This window comes from Hyperolius riggenbachi, chromosome 4 (genome assembly GCF_040937935.1).
Source record: "Hyperolius riggenbachi isolate aHypRig1 chromosome 4, aHypRig1.pri, whole genome shotgun sequence".
NCBI lineage: Eukaryota > Metazoa > Chordata > Amphibia > Anura > Hyperoliidae > Hyperolius > Hyperolius riggenbachi.
The window spans coordinates 294,332,429-294,359,382 of NC_090649.1; the positions used below are offsets into that span (position 1 = coordinate 294,332,429).

General features: G+C 45.8%; 2 protein-coding genes across 4 annotated transcripts in view; one reads left to right on the plus strand and one right to left on the minus strand.

Moving 5' to 3' along the window:
• The window catches only part of NCOA7 (nuclear receptor coactivator 7), a 218,999-nt gene that overhangs the window by 126,941 nt on the left and 65,104 nt on the right, over window positions 1-26,954 (plus strand). For all 3 annotated transcript variants that reach the window (XM_068231466.1, XM_068231468.1, XM_068231467.1), the window contains exon 4: window positions 21,406-21,485. In XM_068231466.1, coding sequence (XP_068087567.1) covers window positions 21,406-21,485 — 80 coding nt within the window. The remainder of the gene's footprint in view (window positions 1-21,405; window positions 21,486-26,954) is intronic.
• LOC137503864 (uncharacterized) lies at window positions 1,043-26,861 on the minus strand. Its single transcript, XM_068231472.1, has 3 exons — window positions 26,806-26,861; window positions 2,333-2,498; window positions 1,043-2,093 (listed from the first exon to the last, which is right to left on the minus strand). The coding sequence occupies exon 3, from the start codon at window positions 1,853-1,855 to the stop codon at window positions 1,043-1,045; it is 813 nt and encodes a 270-aa protein (XP_068087573.1). The 5' UTR covers window positions 1,856-2,093; window positions 2,333-2,498; window positions 26,806-26,861.

The window sequence follows — 26,954 nt, forward strand, 5'->3', positions numbered from 1 at the left end:
AGGTGCAGTGCAACAGGCACAAGGTTGTGACCCAGGTAGTGTCTTTCGGGGACACCAGGCCCTAATAAATTGAAGTGCTTTAAAAACCTAACCACTGGCACATGACCCTCTGAGCCATGGATGAAGGACACAGGTCAGTGAAAAGGCTAGGCCTCTCACCGACCAGTGTAGGTGTCCTTCATCCATGGTTTCAAGGGTCTTGTGCAAGTGATTAGGAACAAGAACAAAGTGAGGAGCAAGAGGAACCGATGGCAGAGGAGCAGGACTACAGGTGCAGTGCAACAGGCACAAGGTTGTGACCCAGGTAGTGTCTTTCGGGGACACCAGGCCCTAATAAATTGAAGTGCTTCAAAAACCTAACCACTGGCACATGACCCTCTGAGCCATGGATGAAGGACACAGGTCAGTGAAAAGGCTAGGCCTCTCACCGACCAGTGAAGGTGTCCTTCACCCATGGCTCCAAGGGTCTTGTGCAAGTGATTAGGAACAACAAAGTAAGGAACAAGAGGAATCAAAGGCACAGGTGCAGGACTACAGGTGCAGTGCAACAGGCACAAGGTTGTGACCCAGGTAGTGTCTTTCGGGGACACCAGGCCCTAAAATTGAAGTGCTTTAAAAACCTAACCACTGGCACATGACCCTCTGAGCCATGGATGAAGGACACAGGTCAGTGAAAAGGCTAGGCCTCGCACCGACCAGTGAAGGTGTCCTTCACCCATGGCTCCAAGGGTCTTGTGCAAGTGATTAGGAACAACAAAGTAAGGAACAAGAGGAATCAAAGGCACAGGTGCAGGACTACAGGTGCAGTGCAACAGGCACAAGGTTGTGACCCAGGTAGTGTCTTTCGGGGACACCAGGCCCTAAAGTTCAAGTCCAGCAAAAACAAAAGTTCCCTGACATGGTCATCTGAACACCTATGAACCTTGGTTGAAGGAGATGGGGCAGGGAAAAGGTTGGGCTAAAAAGCCCTGGGATGGTATCCTTCCTCCGAGGATCGGAGGTATTCAGAGGAGCATGTCCAGGAACAATTTGACTTTTTTTTTCAAATTTGATCGGCACCACTACTAGAAAAGGTGGGAGTTGCTGCCTGGAAATCTGGACTCTCTTGGGTGCTGGTCGTGGATGAGCTGGACCCTGACAGCGGTGGCCCATATTGACTGCCTCTGTAGCCGGTGTACATCTGTGATGATTGCCAGGTGGGCACCGCTGTTGGTTGCGGGGGTCTAAAAATTGGTGGTTGCAATAATGGCGTGTCCATGTGTTGTTTGATCACCTCCAGCAAAGTGGAATGGCACGCCATCATGTTTTGGGAAGGCACCTTTTCCAAATATGGTATTAGAGACATCACAGTGTGAAAACACGGGTGTGCCTGCAATTTCAGTAGTTCCTTGCTTTGTTGATGCATTTGCTGCATCATGTTCTGCAGCTGGCCCACCGACTGATGATGCTGCGCACGCAGTTGGTCGATTTCTCCTCTGTGCATCTCATGCATCATTTTAAGCTCGTCCCTGTAGTGCCCATGTACAGCGTCGAGCTCACATTGCAGTGAAGTGATGTGGGACTTGTACTGCTCCATGATATGGCCCCTGTCCTCATCTTGCAACTGCCGGGTTATGAGAGTTTGGTGGCTCTGAAGAATCCCGAGAAGTCCGGAGACAGCCCCGGACATCTCGGACTCTGTCTCTCTCCTTGTTGGGGGGAGGGTACCTCGACGCCTCACTGGTGGGGTGGTCCTCACTGGTGGTGTGGCAGCATCTTCCCGTCCTCTGGCCTGTGTCGGGGTTGCCCTGCGCGCTGGTTGTGCTGCAGTCTCTTGGTGCTCCTCACTTTGTTCTTGTTCCCCTGGAGCTTCCATAGCGGTCGATTGTGGAGGTGCAGCTTCTTCCACACTCGGTCCTGCAACCTCAACATCCAAGCTCTCTTCTACCAAGTCATCATCAAAGGAGAGAGCTGTGATAGCCAAGGACTCCCTCCTCCTACTCCTCTCCTCGGGGAAATAGGTTACATCGGCGACGTCATCATCCACCAAGCTCTCCTCACTGCTGAACCGTGCCTCCTGGGTCGGTTCCTCTTGCTCCAAATTGTCTTCAGTCCTGTAGATAAAAACAATATTTATTGGTGTGCCAAACAGCATGTGGCGTCAATTCACAGAGCTAGCAAACACTAGCAAACACTTTATCAACCGTTTCTACCAAACATTTGATAAAGCTTGTGAGAAAAGTTCGCTAGCCATGGGAATTGAGGCCAGTTTATAGCAATACATGGCCGAAGTCATGGTAGTTGTCTGCTAAAAAATGAGCTCTCAGTTCCTGCCCACAGTAGTGGTACTTACAGTCTAGGTTCCAGGCTTGCATTGATGAAAGACAATTGCTTGGCAAATTGGTAGTCTTTTTGTCGCTTTCCCCCGCCACTGCCACTTCGTTCGGCAAGTTTTTTCTTCCGTAGCCATTTCACGTATGCATCACGTATATTGCGCCACCTTGTCTTGAACCTTTCTCCTGTAACGACATGAAAAATTGATTTCGATTATTTCTCTTGTAGGTACATCGCAACTGGACAAACATATACATCGCTACATGTCACATTTCGTATTGGGAAGAGCACGGTGGCAGGCATCGTCGTGAGGACTTCGAGGATCCTTTGGACGCGACTGAGGGCCAGATACATGCCTGTGCCAGACACCACGAAATGGGAGGAGATCGCCCAGGGCTTCTGGACCGAGTGCAAGTTTCCTAATTGTGTTGGCGCACTGGATGGGAAACACATCCGGATTCAGAAACCCGTGGGGAGTGGCAGCCATTATTTCAACTATAAAAAATACTTTAGCATTGTTCTAATGGCAGTGGCAGATGCGGACTACAAGTTTGTGTACGTGGACGTGGGGTCGTACGGTAGTTCCAATGACTCTGGAATTTTCCAGCGTACGACCCTTTGCCGGCTGATGGAGGAAGGCAGACTGCGTCTCCCCCGTGACAGACCCTGGCCTGGGACAAGGGCACCGGCCTACCCCTATGTGTTTGTGGGGGACGAGGCCTTCGCCCTGTCCGACCATGTAATGCGTCCGTACCCAGACAGGGGACTTGATGCCAGCCAGCTACACTTCAATGCTCGGTTGAGCCGTGCAAGGAGAATGGTGGAGTGCACATTTGGGATCCTGGTGTCAAAGTGGAGGGTGTTCCACACGCCCATGCTGCTGAAACCAGGCAACGCAGTTGTCGTGGTGAAGGCAGCATGCATCCTCCACAACTTTGTGCGGCAGGAGGAAAGAGAGACTCCGGAACCCCCGAATGTGCTTCCACTAATGCCCCTGCGGAGGTATGCAACCAGGCCAAGGGTAGTGTCACTGCGGAACAGGGACCAACTGAGACTTTATTTTACCACACCACCAGGACGAGGGTGAATGTTTGGTTTTTAATATGTTTTGTTGAAATGTGTTTATTTTGGAGTTTCAAGTTTTTAAGTGATTTTAAATGTCTTAATTTTATACAATAAATTGATGTTTAATAATTGGTCATTGTTTATGTTTTATGTGCACAGGTGGGGTACATCGCAGGTGGGTGGAATACATCACAGGTGGGTGGGATACATCACAGGTGGGGTACAGGTGGGTGGGATACATCACAGGTGGGTGGGATACATCACAGGTGGGGTACAGGTGGGTGGGATACATCACAGGTGGGTGGGATACATCACAGGTGGGGTACAGGTGGGTGGGATACATCACAGGTGGGTGGGATACATCACAGGTGGGATACAGGTGGGTGGGATACATCACAGGTGGGGTACAGGTGGGTGGGATACATCACAGGTGGGGTACAGGTGGGTGGGATACATCACAGGTGGGGTACAGGTGGGTGGGATACATCACAGGTGGGTGGGATACATCACAGGTGGGATACAGGTGGGTGGGATACATCACAGGTGGGTGGGATACATCACAGGTGGGATACAGGTGGGTGGGATACATCACAGGTGGGTGGGATACATCACAGGTGGGGTACAGGTGGGTGGGATACATCACAGGTGGGGTACAGGTGGGTGGGATACATCACAGGTGGGTGGGATACATCACAGGTGGGGTACAGGTGGGTGGGATACATCACAGGTGGGTGGGATACATCACAGGTGGGGTACAGGTGGGTGGGATACATCACAGGTGGGTGGGATACATCACAGGTGGGGTACAGGTGGGTGGGATACATCACAGGTGGGGTACAGGTGGGTGGGATACATCACAGGTGGGTGGGATACATCACAGGTGGGGTACAGGTGGGTGGGATACATCACAGGTGGGGTACAGGTGGGTGGGATACATCACAGGTGGGGTACAGGTGGGTGGGATACATCACAGGTGGGTGGGATACATCACAGGTGGGGTACAGGTGGGTGGGATACATCACAGGTGGGTGGGATACATCACAGGTGGGGTACAGGTGGGTGGGGTACAGGTGGGTGGGGAACAGGTGGGTGGGCAACACGTGGGTGACACAAATCCATAGCAAAAGTGGAATACATCACAAGCTAACCACAAGCCCCCCCAAAAAAGTTCTAGTCAACATACCCTCTGTGCCTTGCTGTCTCTTGCTCAACTGCTCAAAGTCCTCCACATACAGCTTGGCAATTTTTTTCCACAGGCCTCTGCATTTTTTGATGTTGCTGTGGTCCGCATCCCCCTTGTCCCACAGGGCTGGTACCTGCTGCACCTGTAGGATGAGGTCTTCTGATGTGTAGGGCCTCACCCCCTCGTTATCAGACATATCGTCAGACATGTTGCTGCCAAAGAGCTCCAGCATGAAGTCACTGCTGCTCCACTCTGTGAACGCTGGTGCCATGTGGTCCCCATCCAAAATGGCCACTATACCATAGAGTCAGCATAGGAAGTGTGGTATAACATCCGGTTTTTATAGCCAGTGTGTTGTGCGCTCTCCGGTTCTCATTGGTTTCCATTGGCCGGATGCAACATTCCGGCTCCGGTCCGGATACGTCAGCCGGACCAGCCGGACCAAAAAATAGCGCATGTTGGAACGGACGCCGGAGTCCGGCTCCGGTCCGGCTCCGGTCCGGACGAAACGGACGCATGTGAACGGTCGCATAGACTTTCATTGCTATGCCGTGCGTCCGTTTCCTCCGGTCCGCATGCGGTCCGGCTCCGGCACGGCTCCGGCACGGCGATTCCGGATAGCAACCGCTAATGTGAACCGGGCCTTAGAGACACTGAATCCCATTTCCATAAAGTCTGGAGCCCTTGGTCCCTAACCTCTCCCGACCTTATGCCCCCCTAATCTCCACCTAACATCTTAACTCTCTGACTATATCCATTCTCCTACATCCTATAGATGAATTTGGAATGTCCTATTTTCCAAATGCCATGTAGCCAACCCTAAACCTTTAAGCCCCTGCATTTATATACATCGACTTTTACTCCATCTGAAGGCCAATAATATACTTCTCTCTCACCCTGCATATATAGGCCTCCTCCTCATCACTCATTGATCTTTGGTGTGACCCCTTCCCTTGTTAAACCCCATTTCCAGTGTTCCTTAGGCTAACAGTGCCATTGTATTGTGCGTACATATCCTTGTTTATATGTTCTCCAGAATTTCTTTGTTTCTCTCGATCTCTCCACAGGATGACCAGGACTATATATGTGCAGTTTCATTGGACAGTCATATGTTCTCTATAATCTCTTGCCATCGGAACTGTAATTGCGGTGGAACACTAAACATGAGAACAACTGACCATAGACAAATTCACAACTAGTGAACTCATTCTAGGCGCTGTTAACCTTGTACATTCTTATTATGTTTATCTAGTATCGTATATTCTTTGTCTGTTAAGAAAATCTCTTAATAAAAATTAGTAAAACAAAAAAAAAAAAAAACGTATCCGTAGCTCTGTTTTTTGGCCCTGATCAAAAACGGAGCCATGGATACCAATGTTAAAAATAGCAGCCTTCTTCATTCAAAAAAAACAAAACAAAAAAAAACCAGATCCATCTGTGTTCAGGGGCATCAGTTTTGAAAAACTGAACGGACAGTCCGGATTCTGTGTGTGAATTTGTGCTTTGAAATGTAGAATAAGCATTTTAATGTGTTTTTGTTTTATTTCTAGTGACATTGGCAATGTCAGTTCATTAATAAAAGAGTAAAGCTGCCATTATTACCATTTTTGCTGCTCTTACCTTCCACACTAAATTATTTTCAAAGGAAGCACAAAGGGAAGAAAGTGACCTCTGGTGGTTGCATTGAAGAACTGGGTTTTCTTAGTTCATATTTCAAATTCATTTTATTGTACCGGGTATTTTACATATTGGAGTACAACTGTACGTATGTGGCTTATATATGTAAGTGAATATGACTATTCACATTTGGACAGTATGAAGAGAAACCTATATACTTTACTTAAAGAGAATCTGTGGTGAAAATAACAAAATTAATAAAATAGCTTCTTTTTTTTTTTTTTTTTACAATATTAATTTATAAATGATTTAGTCCATGTTTACCCATTGTAAAATCTTTCCTCACCCCAATTTACATTCTGGAATTTATCACAGGTGGTGACATCTTTAGTCTTGTCAGGTGATGCAGAATGCAGAATGTTTGTTTACCAAGAGTTCTAAAGCCAGTAGAAAATATACATGATCTCTCAGCATGCTCTGGGAGAATTCCACGTAACGAAACAGCCTAGGCTAAGCATCACAGGGAGGGCAGGGCTACAGTCATTATTCAGCAATGTGTAGTTATAGAAAGTGTTTCTGATGCTAAAATCACAAAAATTGCCATAAAAGTGGGTATCCTGAATAATTTACTGCATTCTTCTATAGATCACTACAGTGCCGCTTTCAGATATTCTTGCTACAGGGTACCCGGTTAAGCTACAGAGAATCCTTCCTTTCCCTCATTGAAAAACCTCTGTCAAGTACAATTCTGCCTTCTAAAACAGAAGGTGCCATTATTTGCAAATATTTAGCTTCACCTGAAAAAAAAAGTGTTCTCCATTTCAGATCAGTGAGGGAATATACAAATCACTCCTTTATGCCCTGAAAAGGCAAACATCCAGAACTGCTGGTTTATAACACAATAGCCTATGCAGTTTACAGCTCTCTAAAACATTCCAGTGCTTCAACTTCTACTGTACATAACTTCAACAACTTTACTTAGCGCACAATCTCACTGGGGCGATTAGAGAGCGATTCCCACCGAATTGCTGGCGAGCGCTAGTGCTTTTTTAAGTGCTAGCGCAAACCAAACTACCGTATTTTTCGGAATATAAGACGCACCGGATTATAAGACGCACCTAGTTTTAGAGGAGGGAAAGAAAGAAAAAAAAGATTCTGATGCTAGTCTCATCACAGTGTGACATGGGGGTAGAGAGCATCTTCTCCCTGGGGAGCCTTCTCAGCCTATAGGAGGATTAGAAGTGGCATTTCAAAAGATATCCCTGCATGTAGACTCTACTACATGCTATATAAAAACATTGTTCAGCGCTGCTTCAATGTGTTGCCATGGTGACCTCCAGCTCTGCTATGTAAAAGCCTTACCTGCTACATAAGAAACATTTACTGTCAAACAGTCTGGCAAAGGAGGACGGGAAATGCCATAAATCAGCGCAGCGGTCCGTTCCAATGTAGCGGGGGCAATGTTTTCCCATCGCAGAGCCAGGCAAGAAGCTCAGCAAAGCCGGCAACATGTTTAGGACACTGCGTCCAGCAAAGCCTGCTGCAACTGACCGAAGCACAGGGGGGACATGCAGCAAAGCCAACCGAAGCTGGCCAGAGCACGTGGCAGACACCAGTAGCAGCAGAGCACGTGGGGGATGATATGCAATGCCACTCAACCCACAGTAAGCTGCGATTTTCATCTTATATTTGTATATTCGGAATATAAGATGCACTGACTCCCCCCCCCCAGTTTTGGGGGAGAAAAAGTGCGTCTTATATTCCGAAAAATATGGTATATGGCATTGATCTCACTGCTGCGATTGCCGCCAATTGCGGGTGATTCACGATTAGCAACAAATGCAAAACGCACTACATGCAGAATTTTATCGCGATTTTAATGCATTACCACTTGCCGACCGCACACTCATACCGTGCGGCGGCAAAGTGGTAGCTGGAGGACCAGCGACGCAACTGTGCGTCGCCAGGTGCCTCCCTAATTAATCAGGAGTTTCCTGTTAGATCACGGAGCGGGTCTCCGTGAATAGCCTGCGAGCCGCTGATTGCGGCTCGCAGGCTAAATGTAAACGTAGGAGACATTTGTCTCCTTTGTTTACATTGTACGGCGCTGCTGCGCAGCAGCGCCGTAAGGCAGATCGGTGATCCCCGGCCAATCAGCGGCCGGGGATCGCCGCCATGTGACAGGGGACAGCCTGTCACTGGCTGCACAGGACGGATAGCGTCCTGTGCAGCCCCGATCACCGGGGATGAGCAGGTAGGAGGGAATTTCGCCGCGGAGGGGGGCTTTGAGGTGCCCCCCCCCCCCCGCAACATGCCTGCCCACCGGAGCGATCAGACCCCCCCTGCACATCATCCCCATAGGGGGGAAAAAAGGGGGGCGATCTGATCGCTCTGCATGAAACAGGATCTGTGCTGGGGGCTGCAGAGCCCACCCAGCACAGATCACAAAAAATAACGCTGGTCCTTAAGGGGGTGTAAAGGGTGGGTCCTCAAGTGGTTAAAATGCACTAATCGTGATCGCTCAAAATCGCGGGAGTGGACCGTGATTTTACCGTGTTAATCGTGGTAAAATCACCCACGCAAAATGGTAGCACTAAGTGCTAGCATTTTGCACTTCCAAGTGAGAACAGGCCCTTAGAAACTGCTACCACATGATGCATGAAAGATTTCCAGCAGAGGATGTAAAAGGGACGCACCCATTATCTGCCTTAGGCCCCATTTACACTTAATCAGTTGGTATGCGTTTTTTTTCCCTTCTCCATAGCAGTGCATTATGAAAAATCTTTCAGTTAAAACGTGTATAGTGTACACTGAGCCATTGGGAAACATGGGCTTTACTTTGAAAATCAGTTGTCCCTTCAGTTATAACTGAGAGCAACTGATTAAGTGTAAATGGGGCCCTTAAAGAGGAACTCCAGTGAAAATAATGTAATAAAAAAAGTGCTTCATTTTTACAATAATTATGTATAAATGATTTAGTCAGTGTTTGCCCACTGTAAAATCTTTTAAATCCCTGATTTACATTCTGACATATATCACATGGTGATATTTGTACTGTTGGCAGGTGATGTAGCTGCTGCATGCTTTTTTAGCAGTTGGAAACAGCTGTAAACAGCTATTTTCCACAATGCAACAAGGTTCACAGACAGGAAACTGCCAGGAGTACCACGGTACTCAGAGTTTCTTGTGGGAGGGGTTTCACCACAATATCAGCCATACTGCGCCCCCTGATGGTCTGTTTGTGAAAAGGAATATATTTCTCATATAAAAGGGGGTATCAGCTACTGATTGGGATAAAGTTCAATTCTTGGTCAGAGTTTCTCTTTAACTGTAACTCTGCACATCTGTAATCCCAATGAACGAAGGGCCGGTTCACATTCTGCAAGCATGCAGAAAAGCATTTGACATCTTCTGGCGGCTTCTGGAGGTTTTACTCTCTGCAGGGGGACACAGAGATGCGGCGGTAAGTGACCCTAGAAGCAGCATGCTGCTTCCAGGGTCAGCTGAAATGACGGGAAATATATATTTTTTATTTATTTATTTGTTGTATTTATAAAGCGCCAACATATTACGCATCCATATCAGGATGGGAACGCAGTGTTCCCACAAATGATGATAAATGGTGGCAAACTATAGCATAGGCGGATCATTCACTTGAATGGGCAGCTCTTTATCTACGAGCGTGGTGGCTACAAATAACCTGCAATCTCCAGTGTGAACCAGCCCTTAGGGAGAACTGTAAGGTTCTTAAATAAAAAAAAAAGTTACATACTAACCTAAGAAGAGGGAAGGCTCTGTATCCCTAATATCCTTCCAGTTCCTCTCTGCATCCCCCCGTTCCCCTCCCCACCCCTACTGGCTGCATCTTTGGTTCTCCTCTGAGGTTCACCTTTCTTTTCAATATTTGTTTTGATACTTTTGATCTATTTAACAACTCTAGCATCTAATGTGTAAAAAAGCAAACAAACGATAAACCCCCTAATGGTATATGCCCACCCTGCGTTATTCCTGGGCAGATATCGTCACAAATTCTGCTCAATCAGTGTCGCCTGTCAGATGCACGAGTGGTGTACAGATGTGTCCTACGGCTACAGCTGAGGCAAGTAGTTTCTATGCAGAAGGGGAAGGAGGTGAAAAATGTGCTTGGCTTTGCTGTCACTAAAGATCCGGTGTGCCCCAGACATGTAATCTTCAATGCATGTGCATGTACTATAGCAGGACATCAAAAGGGACAAGCCAGCCCATCCCTTCTGATGTCCTTTTGTAATTAATGTATCTAATGACATAGTACCTAATAAAATACAAGTGTCCCTGCGTCCCATGTCCCTGTGTCAGTGCTTTTGCCTACTGCTCATGTCCTGCACTGACACAGCCGTTGGGACAGGACGCAGGATGGTCCAGGAGGCGGGCCGGCCGAGCGGGCGTGTGTGCGGGCAGCAGGCATGTGCAGCGGGCGGGTGCGCACGCGGCAGTGACAGACCTAGAGCCCGTTTTTAAATGGGCTTAGGTCACTAGTCTATTTATATTTGCAAAAAAATGATGTACTGCCTTCTGACGTTCAAATGTATATAAGCTGTGTATTTCAACATTTTGCCAGTCTACAGGATCAGAGTCAGAAAAAGGCTTATTAGCCGAAAGCTTACTCTTTTATGTTAGCCAATAAATTGTACCATCGTAATTCAAAACGTCCTGCTTTAACTGATAGCCATTGGCCAACATGGCACGATATTTTATAGGTAATAAGGATTATAGTCAGGCAACTAGAATTTTCAGGAAGTCCATAATGCAGCCTGGCGCTCCCTACCCTTTGGAATGCCTTGCCAAACTTAATCAAGACAGCTCCAACTCTGGACACATTTAAAGCAAAACTGAACAGCCACCTGTTTTGTCTGGCAATTATGACCACATAACTTTTTCACCTGTACACTGCACCTGTACCTATGTACTGATCTGAGACAAGCTTATGCGCTTTGGGTCCTATGGGAGAAAAGCACTTTACAAATGTTTTGTTATTGTTAATGCATGGCGAGATAACAGCCAACAGTACATATGAATCTGATAGAATAAGCACAGTGCAAACAGGAAACGCTAGAGGGAGGATTCTGTCCTTGCAATCTTACAGCATTGAAGGGAGTTGGATGGAGTTATCAGGTAAAGTGACAAAGAAGCTAGTGGATCATGCAGCAAGTCACACATGGTGCAGTTTTGGATCTATCTATGAATGAGGACTGTGTCAATGTATGTGCTTGTTTGAAGAGGTGAAATTCCAAAGGATTAGTCTAGGATGAGAGAATGAGAATAGGTGACCAAAATGCATGATAGGAGGGTTTCATGTGAGGAGAGAAGGTTATGGGATCTGGAAATTAGTAAAGATATGTATGGAGGCGACTACTTATGCATAGCTTTGCTTTGCCAGAGGGTTAGCAGATTGAACTGGAACCAGTGGTTAATTGCCATTCAGGGGAGGGACTGGCACAGAGGAACATCATCAGAGAAACTGGAGGAGATGTGAATGAGATGGGTTACAGCATTCAGTGGGGAGTGAAAAGGCACAATGTCTAGTTTTTGGTAGGCCACAGACAGCAGGGTAAATAAGATATCAAATTGTCCTCGATTCATAAACAGCAGTGTGATAAAAAATCTTGTCGGGAAAATACCGCACTCGGTATTTTCCCGGTCTGTGTGCTAATTCATAAAGATTTCCCCAGCTGCCCTTGGAGGTCGGTAACTTACCGCAGCCCATTGAGCGGTAGAGCAGAGCAGTGTCTCGATTCTCTCTTTGCCCTGCAGAAATGAATCACACAGACGGCTCTCTCTGGCTCTCCCACTGATGACTCAGACAGATGAGTCACACAGTCTTTCCCTGCCTGCTCAAATGATTCACACAGAGGGCTCTCTGGCTCTCTCCACAGATGAATCAAACAGACTTCGGCTCTCTGCACTTTTGCATTCATCAGAGCTGTCAGAGCTGTCGGTAACTTGTTATCGCCTCACTAGAGGTGTCGGTAACTACCGCTTGTTGAAGGCTTTATGAATTGACATTTGCTGACAATTTACTAACGTGTTGTCGGTAACTGCAGCCAAGTCGGTAATTTATCTCCCTGGTCGGTAATGTCAGCTTTTCATGCGGTAACAGCCTTTATGAATTGACATTTTGCTAAGTGGTCGGTAAAGTCTGCTGTTTTCAGCATTACCGCATGAGGTAATGCTTTATGAATCGAGGCCATTGTGTATTAACCAAAGTGATTACAGCTGCAGCATATAAACTCACATAACAGTGATGTTTACTTCTCAGGGCCAGCTGTTTGTGTTGTGACTTACTTTGTCTTGTCTCTAATCACTCCAAGGGGTTGAACTCTATGCCTAAAGTGATGCTGCATGGTAGGAGTACCCGTAATTCTCTGTGGCTGTAACATTGTTAGCCCCCCGCTTCCATGTCTATTATGAGGCCTCTCCATAGAGAGAGAGCAGTCACTATCATTATTCACTATAGACCAGGGCTGCCCAACCTTTTTAGGCCAAGGGCCATATCGATGTTGTTGAGGCTCCCTGCACACTGCAAATCTGATTTGTGATTCCGATTTGCAATTCTGATTTTCCCTGGATGCTATCAAAAGAAAAACGCAGAAAAAAATGCAGCACCGATTAAAAATTGGAAATCGGAATTGCATGTAAAAATCAATTAAAATCGGAATCACATGTAGTGTGCAAGAGGCCTGAGAGTGTTAGAGGGACAAACTAGCAAAATAAGACACAGTTTTTGCTGATTGCCGTTAGGTACACTATGCCTGTGACATTGCCAAATAAAACATCTCCATGGGAAATAACCCATGTACCACATGCAGTTAGCATGTTCCTTTCAATATGCAGGAATAGTGCTATTGGTACAGTGGCAGCTGCTAATCAGTGGCTGTTATTGCTGCTGGCCTACTGGCGACTGCTAATCAGTGACTGCTACTGCTGCAGAGGTGGCTGATAACCTACAGGCAAGCAAAGGGGGAGGCAGAGCAACAATACAAGGTGGCCCCTGCACGTGGCACCACAGCTACGGTCTGCAGGCCACATGGATTAACAACTGTAGAAGTTCAGGGGTCACCATAAAAGGCTTGGCATTTGTCCCCTAGGCCGGACTTTGGACATACCTGCTATAGACAAACAGCAAGGTGTATTCGTAGGTCTGTAAAGAGCAGGACAAAACGCAGCACTGACCTATTCCCTGGTCTATTCTTAGCTGCAAAATCAGTTTCAGAGAAATTCTGATTATGATTATTTTTTTTAAATGTAACATTGAGCATGGAAGAACTCCCTCACATTCTTACACATATGCGGTTTGCCCTCATGTCTAGATATGACTCGTGAAATCAAGATACTTTCAGAACCTTAAACATCCATTCAGTTAGACAGCACTTTGTAAAGCTGAGTGATGTGCACTGGAAGGAAAGTTTGAATTCACTTACTTTTCCTGACCATATGCTCAACAGTAATAACCACAAGTACCTTTTGTGTGTCAGATGGTAGGTGTGCCTCTGGTGGTTTCCACACTTGTAATGAGCACAATAACAGAACATGGAAGAGATCAAAAAGCAGTACTGCTGCTCTGATGTCAGAGAAAGGTGTCTGACCTAAAATGTATTCTACTGTCATGCAAACAGGTACAGGAACTGAGGAAAAATATACTCTATTGTATCACAGAAAGCAGAAACAATGTATTTTACTGACATGCAAATAGGGACAGGAATTGAGGGAAAATATGTTCTATTGTAACACAGAAAGCAGAACCTGAAGCAGTCATACCCACTTCATGCTAAAACAAACAGTACAGTAACAGACAATGAATTCCTCTCTTCAGTTGATCTCGTCTGAGGGTTCGTTTCCACTATTGCGGTGCGGAATCGCCTGGATTCCACCGCTGATGAAATAGCATGCGGATGCGATTCCCCATGCGTTTTTTGCCGCGAATTCGCATAGGTGAGGATATATGCGATTTTAACCATGTCACTGCCTGTGTGAATTTACATTGGTACCTATGCGAATTCGTGGCAAAAACCGCATGGGGAAACTGCATGCGATTTCCCTATTAAATACATTGCATGCATTCGCATGCATTCCACTCGCAGGCGAATTCTGCGGCTCTTTTGTGCGTTTTTTCACCGCTGAAAAAAACGCACCTCAACAACGCTACAGTGGAAACAGGCCCATCCACTCGCATTACATGTGCGAATCCGCATGCGTTGGACGCATGCGGATTTGCGATAGTGGAAACGAGCCCTCATTGAGAGGACCAAAGGTGCTTACACACATCCAATTTTGCTTGGCCAATCACTGATCAATTTTACCTCCTCTATGTAGTAGGAGGGCCAACAGATTTTGATTACTATGAACAGATTGTGTTGGTAAGCTCTCATACTACATGGAAGAGGTCAAATTGTCCAGTCATTGGCCAATCAAAATTAGATGTGTGTACCCAGCTTAACTACTGCTACTTGGAAGCTGCTGACCTCTCAGGGACTCTAGTTCACATGGATGGTTAACCTGCAGAGGTCAGCCACCCATCAGCCAGAGATGTTAAATGTTGCCTATAGTTACAATTGCAGTGTGATTTTGTGCAATAAAATGTCTCTGTTACATCACACTGCAACACCTAAGGCCCCATTCACACTTGAGCGGGAATTGCGCGATTCCCACTCAGCGCAAAACGCTAGTGGTTTTTAAAAACCACAAGCCCATGTACGCCTATGGCAGTGTTCTCACTGCCGTGTTTGCAGTTAGCGTTAACCGCAATCATGTAACGTTTTGCCGGTGATTCGAGATTAGCGATCACTCCCAAAACGCTGCAGTTTCCAGTGATTTTTCCACGTTAATCGCGGAAAAATCACTCCTGCAAAATGCTAGCGGTAATCGCCGGCGTTTTGCGGTTTTAGGTGTGAATGGGGCCTTACTGTGAACTTAATCCTGGTGCTCACATTCAACTCTGATAAGCTAAGTTTACCACTTCCATGTAGTATGAGGGTTTCCCTGTACAATCTGTGCATATCATTCAAAATCTGTTGGCCCTCCTACTACTTGGAGGTGGTAAAATTGGCCAGAGATTGTGTGTAGGTACCCTGGTATACACTTTCAATTATGATTGGCCAATCCCTGACCAATTTTACTACGATTATAGTCTGCAAGGATAGCAATGTGTACAAAACATTAAGCCTCATACACACGTGCGAAGCACGTCCCCCAGCAAGGTTCAGGGCCGAGGCTGTGCAGACGCGTCGCTAGCCTGCAGGTGTGTACTGTTACTATGTGGGGAGGAGGAGGGCAGATGGAGCGGCGTGGGAATGACATCACATGGGGTCAGTGGGGAGAACAACGCTATCGGCCATTGCTCAGGCAGGGAACGCACTGTTTTCGTGCGCGTTTTCTGCACAGAGAAACTGAGAACTCATGTTAATCAATGGGCTAGTTCACACTTAATATGTTGTTCGTGTGCAGATAAAAAACTGACATTCTGCATCATGATTCTGCACATTTTGTCAGTTTTCTCTATCAAAAACCGCGCGTTTTCCTGCATAGAAACACACTTGCAGGGGTGCATGGAAAGTATGCAGAAAAACGCGTGCAGAAAACTGAAAGACAAGTGTGTTCCCTGCCTCAGTCAAAGCATTCAGTTCAGGTGTATCGCTGGCCGAGGCGTAGGGGAGTGCTATGTATAGGCAGAGGAGGCCGTTATCACCCTTCTCGGCCAAGTTTCATCTAGCGTGTGGAGGGGACTTTAGTAAGAATGTCATTAAGGTATACAGAACACTGCAAAGGTCAGGTCAAGTAAAAAGGCAAATAAACATATAAGCATTTATCCATACATGATAGCATATCCATCCCTCCATACATCATCATCATCCAGTATCATCTAAATTCTACAGTCACATTCCACAACACATAAGCACTGAGTAAATTTCAAATAAATATACAAGTACTAAAATCCGACCTTATATTTTGTAAAATTTGACAAATAACAAAATCGATAAACTGTGCATGCTACGCTGATGTGTGATGATGCTGTGTGTACAAGCAGTATAGAAGCACACAAGCCCCTAGCAGCAGCAGGCATCAAATCCTGTCCAATGAGTGTGTGCGGGTGGGGGTTGGGCTATATAATTTCAGGACCCTCCACAACTCCCCCTTAACTACGTCTGGATCTGGCTGGTCTGCCAAACAATAAAATAGCGATTTCCATAGATCTCCAGTCCACGTAGGGCTTAGCTCAGGGATTCTGTGCAGCAGGAAAAGTTTTATGCTGCTGCTGGGGCACTGCTAAACTGCTCCCATTTGCGGCACAGTGGTGCTTGCTGGAAATCCTGTGTTGCTAATTGAGAATGTTTGCTGTGGAGTACATGCATATTAGTGAGTTCTGCAGAGAGTATCTTGCAGGAGGAGGTGAGCAGCAGGCTGATAGAAGCAGCCCTCAGAGGGAGCAGAGAGCAGGAGAAGCAGCCTCTGGTAGTCCTGCCCTCGTTCCTCCTGTGTCTCAGAGCAGGAATACTGTGGATCGCCACTGTGTCCTAATAACTAACAAGCCTCCCCACTACAGAGCACAGGGTATGTCTGCTAACGTCTTGTTGCTCAGTAGCTTTCTATTTGTAATTTTACTTTGTTGTAGCTAGATTTTGAAGCTTCAATGTATCAAATAAGCATTGCCTGCATGGTGTCAGCGTTCCATTACTATGTAACCTTTTTTTATTTTCCCTGCATGCTTGACACTTGGAAAAGAATGCTGCCTCTTAAAGGACACCTGAAGTGATGGGGATATGGAGGCTGCCATGATTATTTCCTCTTAAACAATACCAGTTACCTGGCATCCTGCTGATCTCCAATGCATCAGTAGTATCTGAATAACCCACCTGAAACAAGCAGGTGGCAAATCCTGTCAGACTTTAATCATCTGATCTGCATATGCTTGTCCAGGGTCTATGGCTAAAAGTATTAGAGGTAGAGATTCAGCAGGGCAGCCAGGGAATGTGCATTGTTTAAAAGCAAATAAATGTGGAATTCTCCATATCCCTCTCACTTTGTGTTCTGCCTAGTACACACCATGCAATTTTCAGATTTGATCGAGGGATCAAATTGGAATTCAGATCTGACATCAATTGCAGAAGAAAGCTAGCATACACATAGAGAATGATTGTAAACGCCTCTAAGGGACAGTTAGTGACATGACTATATCACTCTGTAAAGAGCTGTGGAAAAAGCTGGTGCTTTACATGTACTTAATAATAATAATAATAATAATAAGAATAATAATACACATGGAGCAATTGCCAGCGCTTTGATTATTTTTCAGCATGTCCAATCTGCTTTCGACTAAGGCTCAACACACACCATACAATCTTGGTTGTTCAATCTTACCACTTTCATGTAGTATAAGAGCTTATCCATTCAATCATTCAAGGTATTTTCAATCTGTTGGCCCTTATACTACATAGATTTGGTAAATCTGTACAACCAAGATTGTATGGTGTGTGTTGAGCTTAAGACTGATATTGATCTTGGGATTGGTCGCTGGCAATCAGTAAGCTGTATATTCTTTTGCCCATCATTTTATTGATCAGGAATAGGATGTGAAGTAAAAACTGCATAGGGCTCTATTCATAAAAAAGATGTGGCGAAAAAACTCCTGGAGGGAAAATACCGCAGCGGTATTTTAGACTTCTGGGTGGTAATTCATAAAAATCTTGCCAGCTGCGATGCAAATGCGGAGATCTCCCGCTGAAGGCTGGCGGTAAGCTGTCGGAAGGCATGCGGAAACACTTCAGCCGGCAGATTCCCTCCGTGCACTGCTCTCTCTGGGAGGTCTGTCCCATTTACTTGTATGTAATCCGCAAAATCAGAGGAAGCGGTATTTCCCGTCCACATACCGCTTCCTCTAATCTTTATGAATGGCCATTTGGTTACTTTTTTCTAGATAAATCTAGAAAAACACTGGAGAAGGCGGAAATGTCTCGCTCTGCTGGGGGATTGTAGATTTTCATGCGGGAACAGCTTTTATGAATGCCCACTTTGCTAAATGGACGGGAAAATCCGCTGTTTTGAGCGGAAAACTTGCGGTAAGGTTTTATGAATAGAGCCCATAGTGTGTGTACCAGACTTTAAAATGTCTGCTATAGAGAAGCTGAAAATGTGACTTTGGATGAGTTTTTAAATTGCTCCACAAAAAGCAGCATTGCTATGTGACAGCACTAACCAGGTTTGAAAACGAACCAATATCTACCTGACAGCTGCTTAATCAAGCTGACCGGTATCAAACATTAGCCTGCTGAATCTAAGTGCTGTGCACAGTACCTGTTCAGCTCACAGGGGTGGGTGCACAATGAGGGGTTGATGCATGGTGCAGGACCAGAGACTCTGCTGTGTAGCATAACTGGTAGGCATGGTCAATGAAATGCAAATCAGTTCAACTTGCATTCAGTTTGGAACTGGGCTAAACAAAATTGTCAGAGCGGGCTCGTTCACATTAGGGGCATTTTCGGGCTCTTTTTTTTTTTTTTTTTTTTTTTTTTTTTTTTTCTTTTTTTTTTTAAGCGCATTTTTAAAATCGCCCACAAAACGCTTGTTCAATGAATCTCTGAGAAGGTTCGGTTCTTTTCCGTTAGCCGGGCGCAACCACTAGGTGGCGCTAAAACTCCGTTAGCCGGGCGCAACTGAGTTGATGTAGAATGTAATCTCCCTCGCCAGCGATTGCTGGCAGCAGAGTTACATCTTTCCCCACTATCCATGGCGGCCTGGAGGGGGAATAGTAATTAACGCCGCTGGGATTTTGCAGGCCGAGGGGGATAACATTCTACATTACTTAGCACCACCTAGTAGATGCTAACGGAATAGTACCGAATGTTCATATCAGCGCAGTTCATGCGCTGTGCGTCTAGCAAAGCGGTGCCTGTACCATTTTTTTTAATTTTTTTATTTCTTTTTCTTTGGGGGGGGGGGGGGGGGGGGGTCTTTTTTGCTATAATGGAAGGTATAGGAAGAACGCTAAACACTCACAAAACCACTTTATGCGGCGATTGCGTTCACGTGTTCTAGAATAAATACATAGTATTTATTCGGTACTTATCCGTTAGCCGGGCGCATCCTCTAGGTGGCGACAAAACTCCACCAGAGTTACATCTTTCCCTACTATCCATGTCGGCCTGGAGGGGGAATAGTAATTAGCGCCACCTGCCGGATGCGCCCGGCTAACGGATAAGTACCATTTATTCTTTTTTTTCCGGGTCAAAGAGTTCACTTCCTGATTGGTGTCAGGGAGTGAATTACAAAACCGCTCTAGAAAAGCACTTTTACCAGAAACGCAGCGCGCAGTGGAGCACCGGGAGGGGGAAAAAACGCACAAAAATGCAAAATGCTTGCGGTGTAAGTCAGAATTATTTGTGTTTTTATTGACCATCTCTAACTAGGGATAATAACTAGGGACAGTCAGTGAAATGCTTATAATTTCAAGTTGATGCAAATGTCATGCATTTGGAAATGAACCAATATGTTTTGCATGTTTTTTTTTTGTTTTTTTTTACACTTTGGCCGTTTCTACTAGTGACAAGTGACTGTGTTTGAGAATTGCGATTTGTATACAAATGTGGTACTTGTATTAGTTATCTGAGGAATAAACCAGATTATATTAGAAATGGTCAATGGCATGCCAGCAGAGTTGATGCAAAATGTAGGTTAATTTTATGCAACTTAGAACTTGGCCAAGCAAATGCAGTAGCTGGTGCGTTTGATAGGTCATATTCCAAGCTGAGTAGCTGACAGTGGTGTGTCTACCACCTGTTACCTGCTCCTGTAGATCTACGAGGTGCTTGCAGGCAGATGAAAGCATCCTGCATGGACAATGGGCTGGCGCTCACACCTTGCTTGTATATCTGAGCGGCTGTCAGCTAAATGGTAAACTTATGGCACTTGTCTGCATTGCATGGATCTCACAATGTCAAACATTTTATTTTTCTTAGGGCCTATTCACACCTGCGTTTTCAAAACGCCGGCAATTTTTGCCGGGGTTTTGCAGCAGCGATTTTGCCGCAAATCCATTTTGCGCTTCTATAGCACTGAAACGCGATCGCCGGGAAATCGCCTGAAAATAGTGGAGGCGACGCGTTTGCGTTTTGCGTTTTTGGGCGATTTGCGGCGATTAGCACAAATCGCCCATGTAAGAACGGGCCCATAGGCTTTTAAAAAGCGCTAGCGTTTGAGCGTTTTGATGAAATCGCGGCAAAACGCTCTAGTGTGAATGGGGCCTAACAGCTGGAGTTTAGTGTCTTGCAATATTGAATCCTTTAGGAACTCTTTCCCTGTCAAAGCAGAAATGCAATGGATCAAGCCGCAGGGCTGCACGTTATGCTTGCGTTGCATCGGGTACAGTGAAGCTTAGTCAATAAAAAATATGCTTCACTTTTACTGTTAATGTGCGCGTTTAGCAGTAATGCAACAACCCATTATAACTTAACACACCACCTGCACTGTCTATGTTGCATAGGTGGTGCATTGCAGTCCAAACTGCATTATAAAGTTGCTATTTTTTTTTTTTTTTTTCCCCTCTGAGCGTTTTGCGATTTGAAAACTCTTGTGATACGCTCTTATGATATTGTCTCAATGAATTGGCCCCTGTAACCAGGGACCTGATTGCTGATTAATTCTTTAGTCTGAGGGCCCATTTCCACTATCGTGAATTCGCATGCGTTTGCCACATGCAAATTCGCATAGCCAATACAAGTGGATGGGACTGTTTCCACTTGTCAGGATTCCTTGGCATTTTTCTGTGCAGAAAAAAATCTGCACGGCAGAGCCATCAGAATTTGTACACCGCATACCGCTATGCGAATCGCATACAATGTATTTAATAGGGAATTCGCATGCGGTATTGGTATGTAAATTTAAATGCGAATTCGCATACGATTTCGCACGGAATCAATGGAAAAGCACACAGGCACTGCCATGGTTAAATTTGCATACATCATCATTCATGCGAAATCGGATGCAAATTTGCATATAACCACATGCGAAATTCGCATCTGCGAATGCGAATTTTTTACCGCGGCGATTTCCACCGCACAAGTGGAAACGGGCCCTCAGACTAATTCTATGAAACTGCTTATAACAGCTTTGATTGTTGCCTGTTGATCATCTGCTTCAAGTTAACTTTTTTTGCATTCAGTGATATACCATCATTCTTAAATATTTTTTTCTTTTTGTAGGTGACCTTCAGAATAATAAAAATGAGAAGAAAGAGAAAAAAATGGTCATAAAAAAGCCGGTGGGAACAGCTGAGTACATAGTAAGTTGTGCTGTTACCATATTGTTCATATGTGAGAGATGAAGGTATACAGTATTTGTTCCAGTTTTACTAGCTTGCAGGGTATGTTTGCCAGAGCAGTGTGTGGTATTTAATATGCCAGGAGTACTTCCTAATTGCAAAAGAATGCTATCAAAACTCTCTTTACCTACTCTGGTTTCTTTCTTTCGTAATTTTTTTGCAAAACTTTCTGTGAGTTGACAGAGACATATTGAAATACGCTCTGAACCCAGATAGTGTACCCCCGGGGTACACATGCTTGATGCTACTGATATAGGTACCATGCTGACAGATTCCAAAACTTGGCTCTGGATAAGAACATACTGTTGTGCTGGCCACAAAGAAATAATTCCTCAGAACTGTTTATGGAGGAGGTAGAGAGTGATAGCTGCTCTCTGTCTGGTAACACCAAGTTTGTTGCCATGTTCATGCTTTGCTGGAGGGATCTCTGGGTCACATGACTTGAGTCTTCCAGAGGGAATATCAAGAAAGGCTGCAAAATGGGTAAATTGCCTGACCCTCAAAAAAAGGGTGAACCAAGAATTGAATGATCACTGCAGTGTAATATTTTTTTTTTTTTTTTTTCCTGGGGGAGTGGCAGCATAGAGTGAGTGGTACTCGGTTACAAGAACTTCATAGGACATTACCATAAGACTAAAGTGTCTAAATTGCACTGCGACATTTCGTAACAGGCACTTTGCATACGGTGAGGCATACAATACGTGAAAGTATGCCTCACTGCCAATGTAAAGCACATGTTACACTGTAAACGCAAGTACACCCATTGGAGGTAACCCATGGGAAGCCATTGAACCCATTGCACCATGGTCCATGTAATAGCCCCATCCTTGCATTTGCATCTCAATGAGATTTGTCCATTGCAACGCTATTGACAAAGGGCTTGATTCACTAAAGGTGCGCACACATGCACTACTATAGAGAAGGACGGGTCCGTCAGATCCTCCCGTTGGGCAGGCGTTCTCCTGACAGTAGTGCATGTGTACAGTCTGTCAGACAGACTGATAAGGCTGTTTCTGAACGATCCGCTGAGCGGGTCGTTCAGAAACAGCCTTATCAGTCAGCAGACAGACTGTACACCCACTACTGTCGGCAGAACACCTGCCCAGTGGGAGGGTCCAGGGGCACCTCTGGCCGTTTTGTCACTCCAGGCCAGGAAACCTGTTGTGCCCCCCTTCCCCCCCCCCCCCCCCCCATTAAAATAATCACAATGCTGCAGCATTTCACCAGAAAATAATCGTATTACAGTAGTGGTTCAGTGCAATACTTCAAGCCGCCGATCTACCACCTCTATACTACTGTGTCTAATTGAAAAAATGTGCTGGCTGTTCGTAATTTTTATACATTTTTGCAACAGATTCATTGATCGAAAGTATAATCCATGTGGGTGGTTAGTAATCGCCAGATTTAATCCTAGTGAAAGATTCTGTCAGTAAAAATGAATGCATGTATTGACAGCTATAGGCTAGGGTTACTAATAACAAGATCGGGGTGATTCAATTGTGATGGTAAGAGGTGGTGGGGGGTAAAGTAGAGTGACAAGGAACATTTATAGTGCATTTTCTCCTGGTGGACTCAGGAGCTGCAGCCACTAGGACGCACTTTATAGGCAGTAGCAGTGTTAGGGAGTCTTGCCCAAGGTCTCTTACTGAATAGGTGCTGGCTTACTCATCAGGAATAGCTGCAATTTGCTGAGGTTTGAACCCGGGTTGCCAGTGCCAGAGACAGAGCTCTTAATCATTACACTATCCAGAGAGGGGGAGAAAATAACTTTTATTTAGCTTTCCTGTATGACAAGACAGCCAGCACTATGGGGAAAGTAGGAAACAAAGGTTAATAAGGGAGAGAAGAGAAGTGGAGAGATACGGAGATGGAGCAGAGAGCTTAGATAGTATTCTAGTCCCATATCTCACAGAGGCTACTTGTCTGTAATGTGACTCCTGTCCCTGCCAGTTTCTCACACAAGTCAGAAAGCAGCCCTCCTGGAGTCTAGGGACAGTCAAAAACTTTTCAACCTGTGTAATTCCTTATCAAGCTGCCCACATGCAGTCTCTACAATGGTGAGAGCAGACAGTTTTTTTTTTTTCTATGGACTCTGCATAAGGCAAGCCTCCTCAGCCAGCCTAGTGCTTCACATTGCCTTATACAAGAAAAACCTCAATGCACCAGGCACTGTACCAGCAGCCTGGACGAAAATCTCCCCCCTTTGCACCCGGCCAGTCCGTTCTGGAATGCCTTGTACCTGCTTCCCAGAAAGACAGCATCCTCCTTCTGATTTTCTTTTCTTTTCATGGTCATAAGGAGGGGCAGGACAGGAGTGAACAGACACACTCCTAGATCCCAAGATAACAACTAATTAGGGAACGTCATACAAAGAGTTGTAGACAAAAGTTTTTTTTGTAGACTCCTTATGAGAGGCTGAGCAGCAGATGATTTCATTAGAACTTTTTGTCTCCGCACCCTCAGTTTTCAGTCTCTAAGGACAGGAAAAATAATTTTTTTTTTTTTCCCCCTGGAAGCGCCCCCAGATAAATCTGCCGCTCCAGGCAGTTGGCTTATCAGCTGGTGCCTAGAGGTGCCTCTGGGAGGGTCTGACGGACCCGTCATTTTCTATAGTAGTGCGTGTGTACACACCTTAAGACAAATGGCATGCCTTATCAGAGTAGCATAGCAAACTCATCCTGCACTGAGGCCCTGCGGGTTTGTAGCACTTGCTATGCTACGCTGATAAGGCGTGTTAACTTTGATAAGGCATGCTATTTGTCTTAGTGAATCAAGCCCAAAGTGTGAAAGGAGCCTTAGCCACAGGGCTCCGGAGTCTGAGCAATTTTTGGGTACCTGGAGTCAGTTGCTTCATAAACTTCGGAATCTGATGATTTTTGTACCGACTCCACAGCCCTGTTCAGTCTACTAACACTTGCACAGACTAGAACTAGTTTGAAGGAAAGGCACCTAGCCAATTAGCATGCTTCTGGAGTTCCCAGAGGAAATGTGCACAAACCTGGTGAGCACGTACAAACTCCATGCAGATAGTATTGGCCTGAAATCAGTCATTAGTGCTGCAAAGAAAGTGTTAGCTTATTTGAATACCATATAAAAGATAGATTGGTTTATAAAAATGTTTCACTTAAATTCTATAAAAAAAATGTTTTTAAAAAATGCATTGATGGGTCCAGGGTCGGAGTGGGCCACAGTAGTACAGTTTTTTTTTTTTTCCCTCGGTGGGCCCCACCTCCAGGTCTCTGGTGAGCTCCCTCCCCCTCCTCGTCTGACATAGATACAATCGCTGCCTGCAGCACAAAAATTCTCCTCTCAGTGCTGTAATCACTCATGCTGAGATCAGTGGCGTAGCTATCCTACCTTATTATTATTATTATTATTATTATTATTATTATTATGTATTTATATAGCACTGACCTCTTCTGCAGCACTGTACAGAGTACATAGTCATGTCACTGACTGTCCCCAGAGTAGCTCACAGTCTAATCAATGTCATATGTATGCAGTGGCGTAGCTAAGGAGCTGTGGGCCCCGGTGCAAGTTTTTTACATGGGGCCCCACAAGCACTCCATACATAACAATTGATACGGGCACCAAAACCTGCCAAGGACAACCACAGTGTTGGAGGTGCAAGAAGGGAATGGGGAACAGTGTGTTAATAATTACAAGTATTTAGAGCATCTATAGAAGTGATTATTACCAGCACAGGACCAATAGAGAGCTAATATTGTGCTTGAAGGAGAGCCCAATGGGGCCCCTCTGGCCCAAGGGCCCCGATGCGGTCGCTACCTCTGCACCCCCTATTGCTACGCCCCTGCGGTAACTAGGCCATTACTTTATATTGAAGGAGGGGACTCTATGCAAAGTTTTGCTGGGCAGCAGTGTCATGTACATTTGGCCCTGTCCATAATACATCATGATCACGCCCACCTTCAGGTGCATGGTCACACCCTTTTTTCACCGCAATCATGAGATGTGTGAACCCCAGGTTGAAATTTCTTTGGTGGGCCCCCAGTGTCCCAGTCTGACCCTGGATGGGTCTAGCAAATTCAGTTTTGCAATCTGTTTCCTTTGCAGCACATTTCCAGTTCCCTGACTGGTAACCAGGGCCGGGACAAGGTCCGCCACCAACAGAGGCTGAGGTGTCCAAGTGCGCCCCCCCCCCCCCCCGATGGGTGTGGCCATGAAAAGATGTGGGTGGAGCTAAATGTAACAGTGTAACGTAAAGACAGTGGGCCCTAGTTTTCTCCCAAAACACAGGCAAGGGACCCTAAAGGTAATTACACAATGTGTCCCCCCCCCCCCCACCTACAAACAAGGGACAGGGACAGCAGGCAGAACCCTTCAGTCAGCAAGACATGTAATACGGGAGCTTTTCAACAGAAAATACATATAATGGTGCAGCGTTTCCCCAGACAATTCACATCATAGGGCACCGTTTCCCCAGACAATTCACATAATGGCGCAGCCTTTCCTCAGACAATTCACATAATGGCGCAGTGTTTCCCCAGACAATTCACATAATGGCGCAGTGTTTCCCCAGACAATTCACATAATGGCGCAGCGTTTCCCCAGACAATTCACATAATGGCGCAGCTTTTCCTCAGACAATTCACATAATGGCGCAGCTTTTCCTCAGACAATTCACATAATGGCGCAGCTTTTCCCCGGACAATTCACATAATGGAGCAAGCCTGTAACTTCGTTCGAAGTCGCGGCAAAGTGCGCATGCACGGCTCATCCGCACTCCTGGCAAGATGACGCAGGCCATCTCTGTAAGCTTACTGCACACACGCAGTTCAGTCATCAGAGAACCGCGCATGCACAGCAAGCTTATGGAGACGGCCTGTGCCATCTTGCCAGGAGCGCTTACGAGCCGTGCAAGCGCACTTTACCACGACTTTGAGCGAAGTTAGAGGATTTCAAGAGCTCCAGCTGGATGACTGACGGGGAACCTGTGGGACCGTGGAGACTACAGGGGGCTAGAGGAAGCCCCAGGTATGTTAAAAAGTCTTTTTTTTTCCCTCAGTTCAGGGTCTATTAATGATCAGAACATAAAGATAAATAATAGTTCCATTATTTATTGGTGTGCTAGTGCAGAATTCATTGTCTAATCAGCCACCCTGACTGTGACAACACATCACTGTCTGTGTGCTGCAGCTGCTGCTCCTCTCCCTTGTGACTTGTCTGAGGGGAGGGCGCTGATCATATACAAATATACATATTAACTGGGCACTTGTCTTGGCTGTCTGAGTGACATGAGGACTCAGACAGACACACTTACTTGAGTTGCCTATGACCACAGGACGGGGCCAGCACAGAGAAATCCACCATACACTGTCTCCTGCCTAACTCCTCCTAGCTGCTGACTCACAGGACAGGAGACGCTGAGGCACATTCAGCCAGCTTCAAGGGGGCGGAACTCACAGGCTG

Bases quoted from the DNA above. Each gene is read 5' to 3' on its own strand.
- LOC137503864 (XM_068231472.1), bottom strand. From the start codon at position 1,855: ATGGAAGCTCCAGGGGAACAAGAACAAAGTGAGGAGCACCAAGAGACT.